This window comes from Glycine soja, chromosome 18, assembly GCF_004193775.1.
Source record: "Glycine soja cultivar W05 chromosome 18, ASM419377v2, whole genome shotgun sequence".
In the NCBI taxonomy this organism is placed as follows: Eukaryota; Viridiplantae; Streptophyta; class Magnoliopsida; order Fabales; family Fabaceae; genus Glycine; species Glycine soja.
Window position 1 is genome coordinate 10723865 of NC_041019.1, and position 24027 is coordinate 10747891.

General features: G+C 32.6%; 3 protein-coding genes and 1 pseudogene across 4 annotated transcripts; 1 reads left to right on the forward strand and 3 right to left on the reverse strand.

Moving 5' to 3' along the window:
* Positions 1 to 3744: 3744 nt before the first annotated feature.
* On the reverse strand, positions 3745 to 5820 carry LOC114396913 (annotated as a pseudogene).
* A 4784-nt stretch (positions 5821 to 10604) lies between these two features.
* LOC114396914 lies at positions 10605 to 13056 on the reverse strand. The gene is made up of 9 exons (XM_028359079.1): positions 12916 to 13056; positions 12813 to 12830; positions 12563 to 12713; positions 12383 to 12467; positions 12149 to 12276; positions 11980 to 12070; positions 11750 to 11903; positions 11057 to 11227; positions 10605 to 10766 (listed from the first exon to the last, which is right to left on the reverse strand). Exons 1-9 carry the CDS (start codon positions 13054 to 13056, stop codon positions 10605 to 10607), a joined length of 1101 nt encoding a protein of 366 aa, XP_028214880.1.
* Positions 13057 to 16840: 3784 nt separating this feature from the next.
* On the forward strand, positions 16841 to 20381 carry LOC114394581 (septum-promoting GTP-binding protein 1-like). Of its 2 annotated transcripts, XM_028356200.1 has the most exons (6): positions 16847 to 17447; positions 18504 to 18624; positions 18763 to 18859; positions 18965 to 19004; positions 19401 to 19484; positions 19910 to 20381. In XM_028356200.1, exons 1-6 carry the CDS (start codon positions 17100 to 17102, stop codon positions 20072 to 20074), a joined length of 855 nt encoding a protein of 284 aa, XP_028212001.1. In that variant the 5' UTR covers positions 16847 to 17099; the 3' UTR covers positions 20075 to 20381. The 2 variants fall into 2 exon arrangements, with proteins under 2 accessions (XP_028212002.1, XP_028212001.1); XM_028356201.1 differs by lacking the exon at positions 19401 to 19484 and having other exon boundaries at positions 16841 to 17447.
* An 864-nt stretch (positions 20382 to 21245) lies between these two features.
* Positions 21246 to 21812, reverse strand: LOC114396915. The gene has a single exon (XM_028359080.1). It carries the CDS (start codon positions 21810 to 21812, stop codon positions 21246 to 21248), a length of 567 nt encoding a protein of 188 aa, XP_028214881.1.
* Positions 21813 to 24027: the final 2215 nt, after the last annotated feature.

Below are 24027 nucleotides of genomic sequence, written 5' to 3' on the forward strand. Positions count from 1 at the left end.
ATAGTAAAAAAATTTAAATGGATCAAATTAAAACCTAAAAATAGAAAAGGGACCAAAAGTTTTTTATTTTAACCTTAATTTTAATATCTTTTGTGAATATGTCAACTAACTAGAATGGGCCATCGATATAATTTTTAAAAATTAACAATTTTATTTTATATATATATATATATATATATATATATATATATATATATATAACAATTCATAATTAAATATTAATATAAAGTGTCACTTGTCAGGAAAAACAAAAGGATTTTCCTAGTAAACCATGTTAATTTGGAACCATATTCCATAATAAATTGATACTAAATGGGTTTCATATGTATCACTTGAGGACATATGGTCTTTCCCTGTCGGTCTGGAAAAGAGAGAGGAGATTAAATTGGCTTCCCCAAATTTGTCTCTAGTCTCTACACTGAGGGTGCTAGTTTTGGAAATCAAAACTAAATTCAACTTTTGAGGAAAAGAACATGGAGCCCTTCAGAGGCCTCGAAGAAATATATCCAAATTAAATTATATATTATATTTGTCGTTGAACTTTATATAAAAAACTAGTCGGTAACCCGTGCGTACGCACGGGTCTTTGTCTAAATGATTTTCGATGGAAGAATAAAAAGAAAGAGATTGTAAAAACATAAAAGAACTAACATTCATATTAAATAGTTCTAAATAGTAGAGTTGATCAATTGTCAAATTGTTTGAAGATAAATATAAAGACGTCAGAAACAAACATAACTAACATTGTTTTGCAAAATAACACAATAGGTTTTCCTAATCTATATCACTGTCATCCCAATCAATTGCACGCCTGATGATAACTTTCCAAATTTTGTCAGCACGCCTATAGTAGAATGAGAGTTCGTCTCCATGGCTAAAATCACCTTCTTGAAGGAATTTATACCAAGGCAGAGTGATATACTTATCACCAATTCCTTTGTCAAGCACAACTACATTCCACTGTAGTGGAGGTCCGAATCTTCTGAGAATTGTCATGTGATCACCACAGTGGATTAGGCATTGTGTGACAGAGGCTGGAAGTTGCTGTAGGGAAAAAAAAAGAGTTAGGCATTGAAATTAATATTTGTATAGAAGATATAAATGGATATGAATATTTTACCAGTGGATATGGTGCCCCTAGCATTGATTGGGTGATTTCATATGTCCAGATATGTTTTCTTGATGCGCGGCGCCTTTTCCATGTCTGCTGGTGTAATGGTGGAGTGAAGTGGAGGTCAAATTTTGAGTGGTGGTCATAGGCTAGGAAATTTATGATCACTGATTCATAAATCTGCAATTTTGTCCTCAATCTTGTTAGGCCATCAACAAAGTAAAGTTTGCCCTTGTGTTGCCTAACTTGAATTTCGTAGGTTGCCCCATCATACTTAAATTCAACAATTTCTAGATAATTTGGTAGCCATTGGCGCTGATAGAACCCTGGTATTTCTATGGCGTCCTGCAAGGGGAAAAAAGTATTTAAAAAAGAAAAAACAATATCAAAAGCAGCAAAGGATAAAGTATGGAAAGGAAGCTTTTGATTTAACCTTGTCACAATGGAACGCAGCTTTAAATTGCAATATCAATGGCTGTCTGATGGTAGGCAATCTCAACTGCAGTGCAATGGAAAAAAAGTGGACTTAGCATTTAAAAAACATGTATATTGACCAATTTAATTGTCTACAGGTCTAAATTGGGGTGTTGTTGCAATGTAGTAGTAATTGGATTTAAGAGTTGTAAATTAGGATAATCAAAATAAGATAAGAGAAGATGCATATAATATAACACGTAAGCAATTAGATGCAAGACATGAAAATAAGCAATACAGAACATGTATAATTCATGCAGAGTAATGAAAGTCAAAGATCAAACCATGGCTGAAGAAAATAAAGCAGAGATAAGAAAATGCACCAAAAGCAAATACAGCAGCAACAAAAGTTCTTAATCAGAGATCATATGATCGAATAGATAAGAAAATGCATTTCATGATTCGAATTAAAGGCCAAAAGCAAGAAAGTTTGAAAGGGCAGAATCAGGATTATAAAAAGAATATAACAGATGATGTATATCAGAGATGATATGATCGAATAAATAAGAAAATACACTTCATAACCCCAATTAAGGACCAAAAGCAACAAAGTTTGAAAGGGCAGAGTCAGCATTATAAAAACAATGTAACAGATGATGTATATAACCGAACAACTCAGAATCTTAATACAATACTTGGAAATAATGGTAATAGAATGCTACAAAATTTAATAGGCACTTAAAAAGGTTTAACTTAATCTTCTTTCTGTTTTGTTTAGGCTGGGGCATAATCGAACAGGATACGGATAGGCTGTTTTTTCCTACATGCATGATTCAAATGTTATTCTAGATGACATGCTACCTAGGGTCCATTGACAGTGACAATATAGTAGCATCATTCAAAATTATTGGATAATTTTCACCATTCGTTAGCAATGAAGAAAACTAAATTAATATTTAAATTTCTTACTATCTATTTAACAATAGAATATCAGAACCACTGGAACATGTTTTTGAATTAGTATCAACAAAATGTCCAAATAGAGCATGCATTGCCATAAAAGCACAACATGAATGCAAAAAGTGTGAGGGGCAAAAATATGGATTTAAATGTTACTAATATCTAGAGAGTAAGGTAGATGATAACGTAGTATGCAAGAAACCTAAGACAATGGGTACAAATAAATGAAGTAGAAGCAGAGAAAATTGAATTAGGGCTTTGCCACACGAAAGAAAGTTGAGTGAGACAATGATGGATTCAAAGGTAGAATTGTTCAATATGTCTATCCTAAATTGCAATTGGAAAAGTCACAAATACAGATGTCAAGATGTTGAATTTTGGTTCGGGATATCGATGAAAAATCTAAGCAAAGGCAAGGAAAAAAAATCAGGAAATGAATGAACATGCAGTGAGGTATTGGGTTTAGTCTTACCTTGCTTGAGGCAGTCGATGAAGCGGAAGTCATGGTGCTAGTCGCTTTGAGAGAATGATTTGGTTAGAGTTGAAGTGAAGGTGGTAGAAAAACGAACCGTGGTTTGATGATGTAAAGTAGTGGGTGATGGAAGGGTCATTGCTTTTGGGGGGGTGTAACTGGCGGCAAGTTAAGTGGTTTGGGAACTGTGGAGCATTGAATGTTACGTTCAAAGGTTGGACGTGAATTGGCCGAATGATAAGTATGAAGGAATGTGGTGGTGGAGGTAGGTGAAGAGGTGTTTTTATTGCTGAATATAACAAAGAGCAAGTTAATTTTTTCGATTGTTATAAATACAATTTGCATCATCAGATGAATGACCTGTCTAATGCTGAAATCGGTAATGATTTGGCATAGATAATATTTTGCAAGGGCAATTGATTATCTAACAAAAGAGAAATGGTTCTACTAAAAGAATAATAATAAGTGTATTATCCTAGGAAAACAGCCAGAATAACATATAGAATTCATTTGCTGAATGGTAGTATTTAAATTGAGATAAGCATTTTATTTTCTTTCGTGCAATTCATGAAAGAAATGGTTAATTTGGAATTCATGAAAAGGGATGAAAATTTAAAATGCAGCAAATAAGAAAATGCACTCCATAACGGAAGACTAGTTTTTTGAAATTAATGAATTATAGTTTGGCTTATTTGATGATGTTTTAACTGTGTATCAGAGATCATATGAGTAAGAAGCAAATACAGTTATGGTTAGAATTAAATTTGCAATCGCAAATAAATTGGATTTACCTTTTAATATTTGTAAAAACCTCTTTGAAAACCACATTGGTGGTTGAAGTCATTTTTTTTGTTCTGATCATGTATAAAATTTGAAGTCCTTTCTTTGACTTGACCCTTGATAATGCAACATATAATTGGCCATGTGAAAAAACTGGTTTTGGCAAGTAAAGTCCAATTGAAGATAGGGATTGTCCTTGGGATTTATTAATTGTCATTGCATAAGAAAACATTATCGGAAATTGTCTCCTCAATAGCTTAAAAGGCCATGGTGACTTTGAAGGTGAAATAGACATTTGTGGGATATAAACATGATCTCCGATATTTGTCCCAGAAATTATGTCAACTGCAATAACATGCTTTGCTAGTCTTGTGATAATTAACCTAGTACCGTTAGACAACCCTTGAGTTTGGTCTAAGTTTCTTAATAGCATTATAGGTGTTCCAATCTTGAGTTTGAGACAGTGATTGGGTAAGCCAGATGTTGTCAATGAATTAAGAAATTCAGTTGTGAGTGAGCGGAAATGACAACTTTCAATGGTTTTGGATTTGTCAACTGAATCAGAGCTTAGATATTCCATTTGTTCACCTATCAATATTTTAGACATAAAAAAGCAAATTCATCAACCAAAAATGTAAAATCCAAGAAAGTTGACTAAAAGATGAAAAAAGAATAAGATAATTTAGTATATGATCACCTGGTATCATTGTAAGCATATAATCATTAACTTGTTGTACTGTTTCATTTGTAGAAGCTAATATTGCTCTAGTTTGGAAGTATTCACGATCATTGTGATGATGAGATAGATCTGGGAATGTAGAGCTAATTATACTATGAATAGGATCATTATATTCTGTGATTAATAGTTCCTGTGGAATTTCAATAGTAGCATAGCCATCATTTTCATCTCCAATAATACCATCACCAATATCTATAATCCATTGTGCAAAAGCCGCAGTTTCTTTTTGATCTGTTGCTTGCATGTTATTTTGTAAGTGCATGTTTTTTGTCAGTCTCAAGATCTGACAATGATCTCATAGATAAGAGGAATTAATTGTTGCGTTAACAATATCAGAGCGGCTGCCTCTTGGAATGACTGGCAGGATCTGCCGGAAATCTCCACCAAAGACCATGACTTTACCTCCAAAGATTTTATTGTCCTTTGAGTTGTGTTTGATGATATCTCTAAGACTGTGATCAAGTGCCTCAAAACAGAATTTGTGAGCCATGGGTGCTTCATCCCAAATGATCAGACTTGTCTGATTTAATAGTTCAGCTAATTGAGTTCCTTGATGGATATTGCAAGTTGAGTCTTCAAAAACTGGAACTGGAATTTCGAATTTTGAATGTGCAGTTCTACCTCCAGGCAATAACAGAGAAGCTATGCCGCTAAAGGCTACCATTATTACAATTTCATTGTCAGCTCTTAGTGAACTTGCAAGTGTTTTCCAAATGTATGTTTTTCCTGTACCTCCATATCCATAGAGAAAAAACATACCACCTTCATCTTTATTAACAGCTTCAACAATCTGGTTGTAAATTGATGTTTGTTCATCTGGAATTATCGATATGTGGTGTTAGATTTAAACAAAAATGAATCAAGTTGAAATACTAATTTATAGATGAGAAAAGCTAAGAAGGAAATGGACATAATAATTTTCAAAGGGGTAAATTGCTCTGTAGTTAATGTACATGTCATGTGAGAAAATAAATGTTCAAACTCTTATCTAATTTCTTGATTGTTGTAATTCAGATCAGCTAATATAAGGCTATTGTCTAGATAGGCTGTACAATTCGCATCCTCTGGATATGGCATTGAAGGATAGTCTCTAAGCGATCTTTGATTTGCTTGCAGCAGTTCTTCCATTTCAAGCAAGACCAGATTTTGAAGAGTTCTATCATCAAACTGTAATGCTAATACACAAAAGGGAAAAAAAGTCAAATTATGTGTCATATCCATATTGATTTGTGTCATGGAAAATTAGCACTAACCTGGACTTGTTGATGATTTTTTATAATTATAGACAATGTCATCAGCCATCCAATGCCAAGTTTGGTCCCAAACTTGTTCAGGTTTTCTCATTGTTGCAGTTAAAAGTAACAACACAAATAGCTTTCTTATATAATGTGTTGAACCCCAGTCTTTTGCTTCCTTGATTGCCTCAATGAATTCTTTATCATCTTGCAAAAATCCCATAGCAAAATATGCTTATTTATATGTAGGATACTGAACATTATCAACTGTTCTTAAATCCTCAAATGAGGTAGGTCCTTTACAAACAGTAAGCATCATTCTCAAATAAAATAATTTCCCTGTAATTGGTGGAACCCATAGTAATCTGCCAATGGTGTAGCCTTTCTTCCTAAGGTGCCAACATCTTTTCTTCTGATTGTATACAAACTTAGAAACAAATTCTGCATAAGTAAGATTTCTTCCTTCAACAGAATTTTGGTTGGTGTTCATCCATGAAATAAACTTTGAATCAGAGATACTTAGCTTAGACAATACATCATCAATATCACCATGGTCTTCGTAGAGAACACTATGTTGGCCTGGAAGATGGAAGTGTAATCTTTCAACAACATGTTTTCTGCCATGTATTGGAAACCCAAAGATTCTCCAAGTAGATTCACAGGGACATATGTATCTGTCAGGAAGATAGAAGTAGTTGTTATAACAATGATGATCAGATAAATTAGAGATCAAGTTTTAATAATACCTGCAATCTAGATATTCTTTGATCTCATCATTATGAGTGCCACCATTGTGAGTTTCATCATTATCTTCATGAATCAAAATAACAGTTACTCTATCATATCCCTTGTTGATGTACTTAAATAAATATTTGATAGAAGTGTTTTGGTTACACCATTCAATATTGATATGTGCTTGGTATTTTCTGAGCAATCTTGGATTGTAAGGTACAATATACCTGTTATCAATTATAACACCATTTTTCTCAATTGCATGACCATTGTTTCTTCTACGATAGACCGGAAAACCATTAGCATCTAAAACAGTATGTGGCTGGAACATTTTAGGATAGAAACGACTACACTTGCCTTCTTTCATGCATGGAGATCCAAGATTCAGAGTTCCACATGGGCCATGAACCATATGGTTTTTTACTAATGAATACAGTTCTGGATCATCTTGCTGTGAAGGTATCTCTACTGATATAATTTGATCAATTTCATCCGAGGATGGGTATTTGTTACCAGGATGTAAAAAAAGCAACAAATGGACATGAGGTAGCCCCCATTTTTGAAATTCTATTGTATACATATCTGCAATTTATTAGTAAGTCTGTTAATAGACAACAATTAAAGTTATTAGATATGGTTGTGTGGTTAATATTGACAGTGTAAAATAACAATGTCACACATAATATAAATTCACCAAACTTAGAATCAACTGACATGCAATAAATTTCCCTGGCATGTGATTCTTTGTCAGGTCCATAAGCATTTGTTCATACTTTAGTTTGTAGACTCTGGAGATTATGCCTGGTCTATCTGCTGCTTTTAGATTCAACGGATTCAGCAATCTATGGATTTCAGGCCAGTTTGAATTGCAGGTTAAAGTAAAAAAATAGATTTGGAAAGCCCACATGGCTACATATGGCCATACCATCAAAATAAAGTTGATCCATATAGCATGGACTACCAACAAAAGTTGAAGGCAAAATGACTCTTGTACCTTTATTTAGGCCTTTCGTGCTTCCATCATCCAATGATTGTTGTAAGCTACAAAACTTGTCAACTCGAAGTTTTTTTTGGTTGTTTCTGATGTAAGAAAGCCTTTCTGATTCAACCATAGTATACCCCTCAACAACAAATTGTTGGAATAGTCTCCTAGAATTCAACAATTTTTTTGACTCATTTGATCTGCATTGTAGCCTATAAGAAAACCACTCCTTCATTGTAAGACGATTTCTTTTCCTTTTCTTACCATCTGATCGACTGCTATGTAGGATATCAGGTCTATATCCATCTTCCTCGTAAGGAAATAAGAGAGGGTATTGTAGAGCTAGATAGCTAGAATGTAATTCATGGATCCTTTGTAGTTGTCCATGCTGAGTTTCAATAATAATATCTCTTTTTGAATTTGCATCAAAATCGCCTACTATTAGTGCTGCAACTTTAGGAACAATAGGTACATTATATGTATGACCATCTTTTTCACGATTAGCAATCAATTTCAACTTGATATTATCCACTTGAGCATCTTGCAATCTATTTCTCGCCATCCTGAAAGTTTTTGCATGCACGTTGTATTCATCCAGCATCTCACTAAGTTTTGAAACAATGTGCTCTTGAATTTGATTATGTGGACTGCTGAGCAAAGCAAACAATTATATATATGATGATTGCAAGATTAGCAATGCAGAATAAACAATTGAATTCTATTTAAATGTAACATTGTTGATCGATGTTGTGCATTTATAATAATAACAATGAAAGACTAACTACCTTATTGCATTAATCCTATTCTGCACTTCATTTTTTGTGTCAAAGATATACAATTGTGCAAATTTTGGTTCTTTCCTAGGCATTGGTAACATGCTACCTATTCTATGACATGGTTGACCTTGAATTCTTATTGTAGGATGTCCTCTTGAATGATTAATTGATTTGTCAAACTTAATACCAGCAGAAGTAAAAGCAAACATCATGTTATATGTCCTTATGTTCTGTTGGTAATTTTTACTATCAGATGTACCATTATCATACAAAAGTTGGCAGATATATTTAGGTGGATTTTGTAACAATGGAAGTTCAACTTTGCAATTTCCACAACATAAACTGAATCTTGGATTTGTAGTTCTTTTATCTTTTGAGACTCTTTCATCATACCACATATTTGCATGAGTTGGTCACCAAGATCAGAATACCTTGAAATTGTTTGATGACATATGGCAAAATGAGGTTGGTTATTGAAAATGTTTTAGGAAAACATGTAAATTGGAACACGATAAACAAAAGCAGTTCTGTACAGTGCAAGGTATTCGACACTAAGCTAATAACATAGTGTTTATGAATATTAATTGTTACCTTCTCTATTAATTGCGGGCTCATTAGTTGAGGACATATAGTTTTGATTTTCAGGTGAAGAAACTGAAGCAGAGCCTATGAAAATTGCATTTAGATCAGATTATAGCATTATAATGTTGAAAATTAATTTGATAAAGTAGATTTTGATTGGTACTTTGTGTTGATTCAGAACTCTCATCCTCTGATGAATCACAAATATTAACAAAAAAAAGTGAATTAAATCTAAGTTTAGTGGAATTTATTTAATGTGGAATGGATTCACATAATATTGAATGCACTTTACAGCTTGCTTGTCTTTGTGTGAAAAAAATGTGGATATTGTATTATTAAATCAACAAACTAATTACAATTATTAACTGTAATTTGGAAGATAATATTTTGAATTGCTTACAATCAATATTCTGAGTCTGATCATTAACTTTGTGCTGCCTGATACCTTTTTTCTTTATCCTGGCTTATGCTGTATCACTATGATTTGCATGCTCATGGTTATCCATGTTCTTGATGCTTGTTGTCAATCTTGACTGAGTTATTAAATTTTTAGTGATTTCTTGTTGGAATGTTACAATACATGGTAAATTAAAATTGCAAAAGTCCATGGACATGAAGAAAAGAAATGTTATTCCACTCGGACCAAGACATAACTTGACTTGTTGACTAAAATGATCAATGTTGACAACTGGTTAAATGGATCATACTTTGATAAAAATGATTAGACATGCATGTATAGCCATGGTTTTGACGGCCACATTAAAACTTGAAAAGTAAGTAATAAACAATAAGCATAAGGAAAAATACTAAAATTATGAATGTTGACAACTAATTAAATGCACTAAAATGATTAGACATGCATTTATAGCCATTGTTATACCTATGCTTTGGCGCCATCGATAAGAAATGTGATATGGAAAATGTTATGCATGGCAGAAGTAGGATATCAACCTAAAGAGAAATTGTTTTTTTACTTGTCTTACTAATTGTACATCATATTGAGAGATATGATGAAAGATGGAGTAAATTTATAAAATATCTGATTCTGCATTTGTCAAAGTAAAATCAAGCCAAAAATGCCATATAAAATAACAAATCATGCTAAACGATGATTGATAATAAAGAAACAATTAATTACATATCATTGATGATCCAAGATCATGTTTCTCAAGACTCGAAAGCTGATACTTTTGTCTTGGTGTGTATATGCTGCTGTTAGTAAATTAATCAGATATGAATGTTGGTTTAGTTGTCCTAGTAATCAATATTTCATGGTAATTATTTCTAATATTCTAATTTGTTTCCTGTGAATACTTTGTGTTGATACAATTAAGGATGTACACCTTAAAATCAGATGCTTTAATGGCCCTCTAAAACTTTGATTGAATTATAAGTTATCATGATTGTGAAGAACATGTTTTCTGAACTTTCTGTCTAGCAATCTGTGATTTGTATTTTCAAATATTACTTGTTCTATCTCTCACGATATATTTGAATTCATAACATTTGCATAGGTCGAGTTTCTTGAAACATGCCTTTATAACCATTAATATAACCATGCTTTGTCGATATTTATTTTAACAATTGAACAAATAAGGATTTTGAAATATAGTGCAATAGTTAAGGTGACATCGGATAAACCACAGAACTAAAATCCCAGAATACTTGGATACAAAATAAGATTCAAATTTAAACAAAAGTTGTGATCAAAGTTATAAAGGAACACCACCACAACAGAATTAAAGGTGGGAGCCAATTTACAATATACAAATAGCAGGGCAAAAAAAATTGTTCAGCACAACTTGCAAGCAACCAAATGCACTAAATTGCGCCATGTTTCTTTAATTTGTTGGATGAAAGATGTGCAAGTGAAATTTGAGAGGTCCCTGCTTCATCATCACAATCTTGAAATGACTGTCGCTTTGTAGGCGTCAAGGGAAGTCCAAGCAGTGGATCATGGTTTGCTATCACAGACAGGGATTGCTGGATAAAACAAATAGCAATGAATAAGTTGAATGCTAAGTTGAAAGCCATGAAGTGTCAAAATGCAAGAGTTGCAAGAAAGATCATATTAAAAAATGAGAGCAATGATCAAAACTCACAGATTCATGTTGGGCATAATGATTGGAATCAGAAACTGGGATATTCATTTTTGAAGATGTTTGAATAAGATATACATTGAAGATAACACAACCCATGCAAAACAAATAAGTATGAATAGAATACATAGTTTTCACAATAGTTAATGTCAAATAACTTGCATTGAACAGTACCTCAGCATCAGCTAGCATATCCATCACAACATTTATTAAGCTTGAGTCAGCTGAACACTTCAAAACAGCAGAATTCCTGAACTTGGGTTGCACCTTTATCTTGAAAGCAAGTTCATAACCCAGCAGCTTATCAAGTGTTTGGGGTGAAACATTCAAATCAACATCACCATCCTTGTGCAAAGAGAATAATTGTATCACGCAAACAAAAAATAACATATCAAACATAAAGAGTTACTCTTGAATCCAAAAACACACTTCAATTTTAAGCTTATTAACTGCATCAGCTGATTGACCAATTAATTCACTGCATTCATGGTCCCAAAGTAGGAATTTTGTGCTTTCATTTCTCTGGTTGATCATCACCTCAAGCCTATACCTGCTACCATATGCACCAATAGTGAAAAAATGATGAAGGTATGAAGAATACACAACATCTTAAAAGATCACAATGACCTAAGCACAACTTCCTTATTGTATTTGCCGCATGCACATGTGAAGGGAGCCATCTCTGCATCACTTTTTTTGTGGCACCGAATGCAAGCTGTATAACACTATGAATGATTGTCCAGAACAATCCTAGTAATTGTGCCAACAATTACACAAACAATTTCCTATGTGAAACAACATACACATCAAATGAAAAAACTTCAGATAGTGCGGGGTAAAGAATTAAAATCTATATAAGATGATTACTTCAGAGATGGTATTAATGTCAGCAATAGTCTTTGCCTCAGCCTTCCCAAAGAATGATTCCTTTGATGATAATTGGATAGAACCTGAAAGTTGTGTACTCCCTTCACCATGGGATTTAAAACCTGATCGGGCCTCAATGCCCAACTCTGCAAGCCTACAAATATAGAATCAACAACAAAAATAAGACAAAAAATGATCAACATATATTACATAACACATACAAAAAATACCGTTCATTGAATTCTTGAATCTCCATCACGGGTTGGTTAATAATTAACTTTGAAGCCTTGAAAGAATTGCTGACCGATGGGGGATAAGATCCTAAATCATTTAAAAAACAGAACCATAACATGCAATAGCATAAACAGAGGAATCAATAAATTCAAGATAAGGATATACCCTGAGCTTCCTTTATTCTACCATGGGTCAATAGAACTCTAATTGGGCCATCACCTTCATAATCATCTAAGAACTTTAAAAATTGCAAGCAATAATCATCCCACAAAGTGCAAGATAGCAATTGCTGGCTATCAGAAACAAATAGTTATGAGACAATCAGTTAATAATAATGTAATCATAGCCACAACTTGACAAAGCATATGACACAAATTGTTACCAAAAATCGAACTTTACCTCAAGTCCTTTAGTTTAAAGACTACCCTTCTACCTTTTCCTGAAACTTGGTGAAAGACAACCTCCTCCACAACACCAATAACATCTAAAGCAAGTAGGAAAATCAAGGAATTTTATTTTATTCCAAAAAGAGTAGAACTTTCAAAATAAACTCAATTGCAAAAATGTAAGTTAAAATACCAACCAATAGCCTAGGTTCAAACTGGCCAGCCACAACATCCGCAAATCCAGCAAACCTGTATTTTCTAAAAGGGATGTCCTCTAGAACACACTCCCTCACAACAGTAACCCCAATAAACACCAATTTAAATTGGTGATCACACACTCTGTACTGACCATTGTTTTTTAGCACTTTAAAATTGTGCATGACATAAGTACAATTTTCTTTCAAGTCCATCTTTTTTTACTTCAATTGGTCTTGTTTACAAACAGCGTGGATCTCATCACCCTGGATTGCATTAAAGTTACAACACAATGAACTGAACAATAAGTAATAAATCTACAAAAAAAAAAATCACAAAATTGAAGCATACGTCGGAGTCCACAAACACCATCTCAGCTTGCTCAGATTTGTTAGGCGTGTCAATAAACCATAGATCACTGATCCTCACACTAAGTTTAAGAGTTTCTTTTGAGCCATCGATGCTTTTTATCTTGTCTGGAGAACGTGCCATAATATTACGAAAAAAAACAACAAAACCACCATGAAAAGATAAACATGATAAGCTAAGAAAAAATCCAAAACCTCGTTCGACACAGAAAAATGAGAAGCTAACATTCATGTAAGAAAACACACATGAAAACAGCACCAGAACAGAACAACAGAAATACCACGAACAGACAAACACGATAAGCAAACATGCAAACCAAACATCGTCCAACAGAGCAAAATGAAAAATAACATGCATGTAACAAAACAAACATGAAAACAACACTGAAACAAAAGCCAAAAACTGAAAAGATAATATGCATGTAAGAAAAGAAAAGCCAAAAAACCATAAGCTAACATCCAATGTAAGAAAACATACATCAAAACAGCACCAAAGAGAACCCAAAGCTGGTCTGTATCGGGAAAAATGAAAAGCAAAAAACACAAACTGAAAAATGAAATGCAAGAAACCACGTAAAGAAGCAAAGGTCAGCACATGCACAATCTTAAAAATCAAACACGTGTAAAAGCCACAATTTGCAAAATCAGACACCTGTAAGAAGCAGAAGAGTGGAAAATGAAAGGATTAAAAGACCAAAAAACCAAGGAAATGGACAACTGTCACAATCTTAGACAAGAGTATTTTAGGAATTTCCAGAGGATTCTCTTTTATAGATAGTATATAGATAATTACTTCTTAATTCTTATAATTACAATTTTTAAAATATTTATATTTTAATCTTGTACTTATAATTTTTAATCGTTTTTAATATTTACACTTATCATTTTAATCTCTTGTCCCAACGGTGAAGACTAGAAGGGATGAAAATTGCATGTATATGGACTAAAGAGATATATTTTTATGTATATAGAAATTAAAAGAGAAAATTTTATTCTTATAAAAATCAAATAAGTAATTAAACCTATAAAAAAATATAAATGTTTAAATATATTTTACATTTGTTTTAGTTTGAATTATGTGTAAGTTTGACCATTAAGTTCTATTTTTAAAATAAGGTAAATTTTGTTTTACTATTTATATTCTTCTATTTAAATCCCTCAAATCCAAATATTTGCAGTTTATATTGAATTTAGAAAATGAAATAATTTAAAAACTTAGAAGTTAGAAATTTATAATGAAATGGATAAAATTTGAAGTATTTTATTGGAACTGAGACTAGGGTTTGAAGAGAGAAAATTTTTGAATATTTCTTATTTCGAATAAAATTTGATGTTTTGATTAATAATTAAGTTGTGAGTAAAAAATTTTAAGCAACTCAATTGATTCAGTTTATTAAAATTTTGAGAAAAAAAATAAAATTTTAAATATTTCAAATAAAAACCGTTAACAAAAAGATTAAATTTGTTGAATTTCAAAAATAAAAAAATATTCATTAGCTTGAATTTTTTTTTGAAAAAGCAAAGTCACACTTACTAATTAAAATTAATTAAACTGAAAATTATTATTATATATATACATATATTGTTAGTATAAAAAGTCTTACCTTGTTAATCAGTAGAAAATTATGATATAACTTTCAAATTAATTATGGTAAAATTTAATAAATTTATCAATACATATTAATTTGTAATTATCATTAATTTATAATTAAATGATAGTATAATTTGTTTATTCTTTCAATACGTAAAGTATTTATCCTCTCTCACATATATAACAAATAAAATTTTATAAAACAATATTGTAACTTCCTTCCATTGAATGGCATGCTAGTAAACAATGTATTTCACGTAAAAAAGTTAAGGGATGATTCAGAGCAAGCCTATCAAATTTGGACATGCATGCATGTTCTGTACATTTTAAGTGCTTAATTAACATGACCAGAGGAAATGAGAGAAGTGGTGCAGGGTGCAGCAGCCTTTTACTTTTATCTAAAATATACTTTATTAATTCAAAAACTGTCAGATCTATCCATGAGACTAAAGTATTTTTCTGACAAATTTATAATAAAAAAGTAATTAGCCTACTGGATGCCTAATGGTAATTAACCAAATACTAGAATCCTAATGCTTGTTTGGTTTGCTATTTACAAGGCTTTAAATAATTGTTCACACATTTTAAAGCGGCAAATAAAAAAATAACTATTATTAAATTGAAAAAAAATGTAAACTAGGTTGAACCAAATATTTTCTAAATAAACCATAAAATATAGAAAACTTTGACACTATCAGAATTTTTAAATTAGATTCATTTCTTTTATTCTCAATTGATAAACATTATTAATCATAATTAATAAACATTTATATGATTTCATGTGGATTTAAAAGATGAGAGCAAAAGTGAAAAAACGTGAATTTCACATTATTTTATAGTTTAAAAAAGTTGAAAGAAATAAAAAAAATTAAGATAAAAATTTTAAATTAAAATAAAATATAAATTTTACATTATTTAATTATCTATTTCTGTTGTTTTTTATTCTCTTTCTCTGTACAAACCAACCCACTCAAAAGATGAAGAAGCAGACTTTCTATTTTTTTTAAAAGTGAAGAAGCACACTTTCTAGTTTCTAGATCCACCGGTAAATTCCTTGTTATCATAAACACCTTTTTCTTTTTATTATTTTTTACAATCTTTTTGTTATCTCAAAAGCAGGTCACAGACAAGATGCTTAGTGAATGTAGACAAATATATGGCTTGTTACCTGTTTTTACGAAACTGACCCTGTGAGTAATTTACTAGAATACTCCTACAATCACAACTTCCATTTTAGCCGGCAACTTGGACCCCTTAGAAATCGCAGAAGAAATACTAGTCAACTGCTCTTATGAGAGTGACGTTTTCGTCTCTCTGTGGTCCTGCAATACTAAAATGTATATACTGTTTTTGAAAATTGTTATTCACTTTTATAATAATAAAGATTATGAATTAAATTCTATAAATTAAAAATTGGTTTGAAGTACAAAACACTGTTTGGTTTTAAGAATGGAAAAAAAAAATCAGACTCACTCGATCACTCAATAAGGAGGGGTCATAGATCCAATTTATAATTCAACTTCATTAAAATTAATTAGATTGAATTATTTTTTAGATACTTATACTTCTTAAACTCGATGTACTTAATTCGACTTAACTTCTATAACTTTTCATTGTATTTTATTTTTATTAATGTTTTTAATTTAAAAATATATATGTACAATCAATTTTTTTAAATGTAATTTTGAAATTATAAATGTTTCTTTTAAAATTATTCATGTACATCAACCTAATGACTGAATCTAATCTTTACCTTATCTAATTAGGTTAGATTAATTTGTATTCTCTCATACTGAATGTTTCCGGTAAATGGAGAGGATCTAGTGTTAATAAAAGATTTTAAATTTAATTTCTGTTCATTCTCTTTTGTTAAAACTGATATCAAATTCTCACATGTGTACATGTAGTCTAATGTAATAATAATTGGTTGCCTCTAATCCTTTGCTTTTGTTTTTTTTTTTTCCTTTTCTTTTCTAAGAGTTATTACAGTGATTCATATTAAAATGGGATGTATTAAGGTAGAAATAAGAGAGAGAAATAGAAGAAAAAAATGAGAAAAGTGAAAAATAAGATAAATAGTGCAATTAAAAATATAAAGAAAGATAAGAAGAAATTATTTTTTAAAATGTTTGTCATGTTATGTCTTGATTCTTATATACACTAGTGAGAATAGACCAAATAACGCATAGGTAATTTTTTATTTATTGTAAAGCATTATAAAAAAATATTTCGGATTATATAAGGCGGCAAAAAGTTTGATATATATCTTGTTTAAGCCTTCGAATGTTAAAAAACAAAAGCATTTAGAAAGGCTTTAATCCCTTCAAGAGGGTGTCATCACTGTCAAACACAAGAAAAGAGAATTTCAATTTTCGACATACCTATTCTATTATATAGAAATAGACATATATGAAGAAATTAATAATTTAAACATGCACAAGAATTTATGCTTGCTTGATGGGACCAAACTAAGTAAAGGCACGCGCAGCACAACTCAAAGCAATCGAGTGAGTTGCTTATGAGCATATTGAGAAAAAAAGGCAGAGGCAGAAGCAGAAGCAAAACCCCACTTTTTCATGGCCAAAATCATTGGCAAGAGCAGAAGAAGAAGAACAACGACGACTCAACAACTATGCCACAGAATGGTTCACCATGTCAACGTCCACTGCAACCTGTTCCATAGGGTGTCCTTTCTTGGCCGGTTCATTTGGGACAGGATGCTTCTCTGCTCTCTTGGAAGGCCTTCTTACCTCAGGCTGCCCCTCCGTGACCCGCCACCGCAGGCCACCGTCCACGGTGGCGCCTCCATGCATGGATACCCCTTCACCACCACCACCCCCTCCCCCTGTGACTCTGACTCTGATTTGGTCAACCTCAAGATCAGCTTGCTTGGTGATTGCCATATTGGAAAAACTAGTTTTGTGGTACTAGTTTTATGTTTTCATCTGATTTCTTCTTAGCTTTTGTTTCATTTTTTATTCATCTAAGATGTGTATCAGTTGTTTTTGCTTGTGATTGACATGTTGGAAAAACTAGTTTTAAGTTTTAATTTAATTTCTTATTAGCTTTTGCGTTAACTAAGTTTTAGTTCCTAACCTTTTTCTAGATTTGATGTTTAGTTTTAAACAAAAGTTTGATTGGTTGATGTTTTTCAACTTTTTTGTTGCTAAACTTTTATTTGACCAATTAAGATTCTTAAATTTTTTAAAATTTTAGTTTTTAATCTCTAAACAAAAATTTAAACTTATTATTTTTATTTAGGGATCATAAACCGAATTTTTATTTTTTAAAAGTTTAGGACTAAAAATCTTCATAAAAAATAAATAAAAATCTTGATCAGTTCAACTTTTGTTTAGGAACTAAAAAGTAAATTTTAAAAAATTTGAGTGACCTTAACAAGTTAAATTTTTGTTTAAGGACTAAAATCCAAATTTTTAAAAAGTTTAGGATTAAAAATTTAATTAACCCTTACCTTTTGATTCATTTTTCATTCATCTAAAATGGGTGTTGGTTGTTTTTGCTTTGTCATTGCCTTATTGAAAACACTAGTTTTGTGGTACTAGTTTTAAGTTTTAACTTAATTTCTTCCTAGCTTTTGTTTCATTTTTCATTCGTCTAAAATGGGTATTGGTTGATTTTACCTGGTGGTTGCCATATTGGAATAACTCGTTTTGTAGTACTAGGTTTAAGCTTTAATTAAATTTCTTCCTAGCTTTTGATTCATTTTTCATTCATCTAAGATGGGTATTGGTTGTTTTTCTATTTTTCATTAGGAGTGAATTTTGGTATTTGGTCATGTATAGTACTAGTTTAAAGTTTCAACCACAAGAAAAGGATGACCTTTTAAAAAACTATGACCCCTGAATTAGTGATGAAAAAGTAATTTTTGTTGCCAAAATTTGGTAACTAATTCATTAATTTTTTGTAGTTGTTATTCTTTTAATGTGTGTGTGGCTACTTTTTTTTTTTTTTTTTTCCAGATCAAGTATGTAGGGGATGAGCAAGAAAAGAGGAGCTTGCAGATGAAGGGACTTAATTTGATGGACAAAACTTTATTTGTTCAAGGAGCTAGGATTTCGTTTAGTATATGGGATGTTGCAGGTGATTTAACTTTCCCTTTTTCTGTATGTGTCTACCTTTTTTTTAAATTTTTAATTTTAAAATTTTCTTTTATAGCTTTTCTTGGTTTTGTAGCTTTGAGTTTTGATGGTGAATTATTCTGTGTTTTGATGTATGTAGGTGACACAGGGTCCCTTTATCAAATTCCAATGGCTTGTAAAGATTCAGTTGCAATTTTGATTATGTTTGATCTCACCAGTCGGTGTACACTGAATAGGTAGCTGTTAGCTTCATTATCTGTGTTCAATTTCTGTGGAAACTTTTTGGCAGCAAATGCAAAGATATTTACTTCTTTGTTTTTTACTTTGGGGTGTGTTTGCAGTGTTGTTGGATGGTACAGTAAAGCAAGAAAGTGGAATCAGGTACCAATATTCAAATTCACATGGTGAATGGTTTTCAAATCACAAGAATTCTTTGTGTGGTACTGATAATTAATACCTTCACTTATTAGAGTTAGTTACAAATTCTTTTCACATGGAAAAGCTCTGAAATAGTACAAAAGGACAGGGCACATGCATTATTTTTCATAAAGCATTACTGACTATTATGATTTAGGACAAATACATGGTGTCAATTTCTCATTAACTCCCAATAAAAAATGGTATTGATTTATTGATAAAGGTTAAGTGTAGTAATTGTTTTATATGCCAAACTGGCAATTTAATCAATGTCATTAATTTAATGCACTTAAATAACCTTAATTTGGCTGTTTAATTTGTATTTTTGTAGTTTCTGATGTCCATATTATTCACTTGCAGATTGCAATTCCCATTCTAATAGGAACCAAATTTGATGATTTTGTTAAACTCCCCCCAGATGTGCAATGGACAATTGTAACACAGGTCAATAAGTATTGCTAAGTAGAAGATTTAGTAGCTCCTTTCTCTTAATCATTCATGCCAGTGACTGATTTGTTTGTTCTGAACATTTTCTCCCATAAATGCATTAATAATCCATTAACCCTTGATTGACGCGTGAAATTGAAGAATGTCTTCATTGACTTGGAGTCTTCTTTGGAATCTTGGCACTTGACATTTACCAAATTATCTATTTCCGCGTTATGGCCTATTTATTGATTAAAGCTAGATTAGTAATTAATCTTAAAACTTCGTTACTTTAAATAAAGTGTTGCTTTCTATCTTAAGCTTTGTTCCAAAATTTAACTTGGTGATTACTAATGTTCAAACTTCATTACTTTAAATAATGTGTTGCTTTCTATCTTAATTAAGCTTTGTTCCAAAATTTAACTTGGTGATAGTGCATACAGGCAAGGGCATATGCAAGGGCAATGAATGCTACTCTTTTCTTCTCAAGTGCAACCCACAATATAAATGTCAACAAAATCTTCAAGTTTATCATGGCCAAGCTCTTCAACTTGCCATGGAAAGTGGAACGAAATCTGACACTAGGAGAACCCACAATTGACTTCTGAAATGTACTTTACATTATTGATTTATATGTAAATAGCAGGACAAAGAAAAGAAAAAGGAAAAAAGAAAAAAGAAGAGATCCACTCATATTAACTACTCTTGCTTTGTAGAGTTCATCGCCTAAGAACCTAATTCATTTATCTTCATTGGGCCATTTTAACTACAACTTGTAAGGGTGAGAAGGGAGGGACCGAGTTTTTCAGACACTACATATAACACGGTCTTTTTGACACACTTTTAATTATATATATCGAGTGAAACACAAGTGGATCCTACTAAATGAAGTAGGTCTAACTTCTTATTTAGGAATCATATTTCCTATTTAGCTAGACCTGCATATATTATACTCAATATTAAAGAATGTGTTACAAAAATTTCTAATGTATGATGTTGTATTGGCTCAAAGGTCTTATCCTTTAATGTAAGGAATAAAAGATGTGAAACACAAAGATCAGATTATGATCTTTTCTATTTTTGATGTTTCATGACTCTAAACTAATTTGTTTAACATTTTAATGATTCTACATGGTTTCATACTTTCATTAAATTTTGATGTGCAATTAGGTGAATCGTGAATTGTGATGTTACAGTTGAACATGGGCTGCTTATTTGTTGGTTAGCTGAATATACCAGGAGTATGAGAGTACGTTACAGACCAAAGATACATCATATTAATTCTATTCACTAATTAATGTGACTTTTATAGTCTCCCGCAATATTGATCAACAATTTGTGTGCATTAACTGAAACTTGCCATCAGAAAAGAACAGATAAAAATGGAACATATTTGAAAAGATGAAATAGAAATTTTTATTAGATAATTTGAGATATTTTATTATACAGATTTTTGAGAGCCTGTCTTTCCACAATTCAGATTCTTCTTAATTTCTGAGTGATTTTTCCATTCTGGATTACTTCTATTTATACTACATTTAATGGACACAATTATTCTGAATAAGGTCATGACCCCTTGATTCACATCTCCTGACCTTGCATCCCTTGGGCGGATCATAATGGTTGGTTATGACTGTTCCCAAAGGTCATGTCCCCTTGATTTACATCTTTTGATCTTTCACTCTTTGGGTGAATCGTAATTGTTGGGTGGTTTACATCCTTTGGGTGGGTTGTAACTATCGGGTGGTTTGCACCCCTTGGGTGTTGTGCACCCTACTGCTAGTGATCTATGGTTATTGCTTCTCTTGCTCGCTGTTTGCGGGTGTACACCTTGGTGTTGTGTGACTTATGCTTATGCTTATCAATACCCCTGCCTAAAAGACTCACCTTGTCCTCAAGGTGATAAGTCGGAAAAATCTCTTGTAATTTAGCCACAGATTCCCAACTATTTTCATTGGGAGGGAGATTTTGCCACTGAATTAAAACTTTCACGTTGCCAGGTTGTAATTCACGAATATCTAAAATAGAATCTGGATAAGCTTGTAATTTCTGATCCTCAGATAACATAGGTGGTAAAGGTTGGGACTGGAACGAGTCACCAATGGCTTTCTTGAGGAAAGAGACATGAAAGACCGGATGAGTTTTACTGTGAGATGGAAGATCTAACTTATAAGCAACAACACCCACCTTATTTAACACCTGGAAAGGACCATAAAATCGAGGGGAGAGTTTTTCATTAATCCTTTTAGCCAAGGATCTTCTCTTGTAAGGTTGCATCTTCAAGAACACCCAATCACCGACTGTGTATTCTATGTCCCGACGACGTTTGTTGGCATTTGCTCGCATGATATCTTGAGACTTCAACAAATTTTCTCTTAGAGTAGCCAATAATTTATCCTAAGCAATTGTTAGTTTATTAACTTTTTCAAGGCGGGAAGGAATGGTGGATCCCTTGAGAGTGTGAGGGGGATCATGTCCATACAAAGCTTTGAAATGAGACATCTTGCTTGAAGCGTTATAATTAGTGTTAAACCAGAATTCTGCCCATGGAAGACAAAAGACCCATTTCTTAGACTTTGTTCCAGTTAAGCACCGTAAATAAACTTCCAAGCATCGGTTAATAACTTCTGTCTGTCCGTCAGTTTGGGGATGATATGTTGAACTGAACTTAAGCTGTGTACCTGTTGCTTTAAAAAGGACTTTCCAGAAGTTGCTTAAAAACAAAGGGTCACGATCTGAAACAATGGAAGGCAGAAATCCATGCAATCTTACAATTTTCTGTAGAAAAGTTGTAGCTACTTCGGTAGCGGTGAAGGGATGTCCTAATGGTATGAAGTGGGCATATTTAGTGAGTCGGTCAACCACTACCAGGATTGTATCCTTCCCATTGGATTTGGGCAGTCCTCCAATAAAATCCATAGAAATATCTGTCCATACTTGAGTAGGAATAGGTAATGGTTGTAGCAATCCTGCTGGAGACAAGTTATCGCTTTTGTTTCTTTGACAGACTTCGCAAGTAGCAACGAAATTCTTGATATCGGTTTTCATCCCTTCCTAATACACTAAACTTGCTATTCTTTTGTAAGTTTTGAAGATACCTGAATGTCCTCCTACCAATGATGAATGAAATTCTTTTAAAATGATTGGAATCCTGGAGGAAGATTTGGATAACACCAATTTCTCCTTGTAAAATAACTTCTGATCCCTCAAAGTATAGCCCATATGAGATGCAGGATCAATAATCAGGTCTTGCATGATTTTCTGTAACTTGTCATCTTGTTTGATCTCTTCTGTCCATTCCTCGAAATCGTGAATTTGTAAAACTGTCATGGCACAATAGGAACTTCTCCTAGAAAGGGCATCGGCGATAGAATTTTCCTTCCCTAGCTTGTACTGTATTTCAAAATCATATCCTACGAATTTGGAAATCCATTTGTATTGTTCCTCATCGAGCATCCACTGTTCTGTCAAAAATTTCAAACTTTTTTGGTTAGTTTTGATAATAAAATGGTTTCCCAACAAGTAGTGTCGTCATTTTTGGACCGCTTTCACGACTGCCATCAATTCGCGATCATACACCGATTTCCTTTGGTTTCTTTCAGATATGGTAGTGCTCCAAAAAGGCTAGGGGTCTTCCTTCTTGCATTAGAACCGCTCCTAATCCAATTCCACAAGCATCAGTTTCAACCACAAAAGGCTTTGAAAAGTCAGGTACTGCTAATGTAGGCAAACTGGTCATGACTTGCTTAAGTTGTTCGAAGGCAGTTTGCGCCTCTGGACTCCATTGGAAGGCATTTTTCTTCAACAAGTTGGTCAATGGCCTTGCTATTTTTACATAATTATGAACAAACCTCCTGTAATAGCCAGTAAGGCCTAAGAATCCCCTTAAGTTGGTGACATTCTTGGGCGTAGGCCCTAATGTCATTGCTTCCAACTTATGAGGATCCGTGGATACACCGCCAGTGAAAATAACATGTCCTAGATATTCCAAGTTTGCTTGGTCGAAGGAGCATTTCTTGTCGTTGATCTTTAATTCACTTTGTTGCAATAATGTCAATACATTTCGTAGGTGTTGCTTATGTTCTTCCATGGAAGGGCTATATATTAGGATATCATCAAAGAATACTAAAACATATTTCTGGAGTACTGGCCTTAAAACTTCATTCATTAATGATTGAAAAGAAGAAGGTGTGTTAGTAAGTCCAAATGGAAGTATCATAAATTCATAGTGGCCTTCATGTGTGCGGAAAACGGTTTTTGCAATGTCATCTTCCTTCATTCTGATTTGGTGGTATCCGGATCTTAAATCCAGCTTTGAAAATACGCTAGCCCCTCCTATCTCATCCAACAACTCTTCAATTACTGGGATGAGAAATTTGTAGGGAATGGTGATTTTGTTCAAAGCTCTGTAATTTACACAAAACCGCCAACTGTCGTCTTTCTTTCTGACTAGTATGACAGGACTGGAATAAGGACTCATGGACGGTCGAATGATTCCTGCTTCTAACATTTCAGCAACCAATTTTTCAATTTTTGTTTTCTAATAGTGAGGATACCTGTA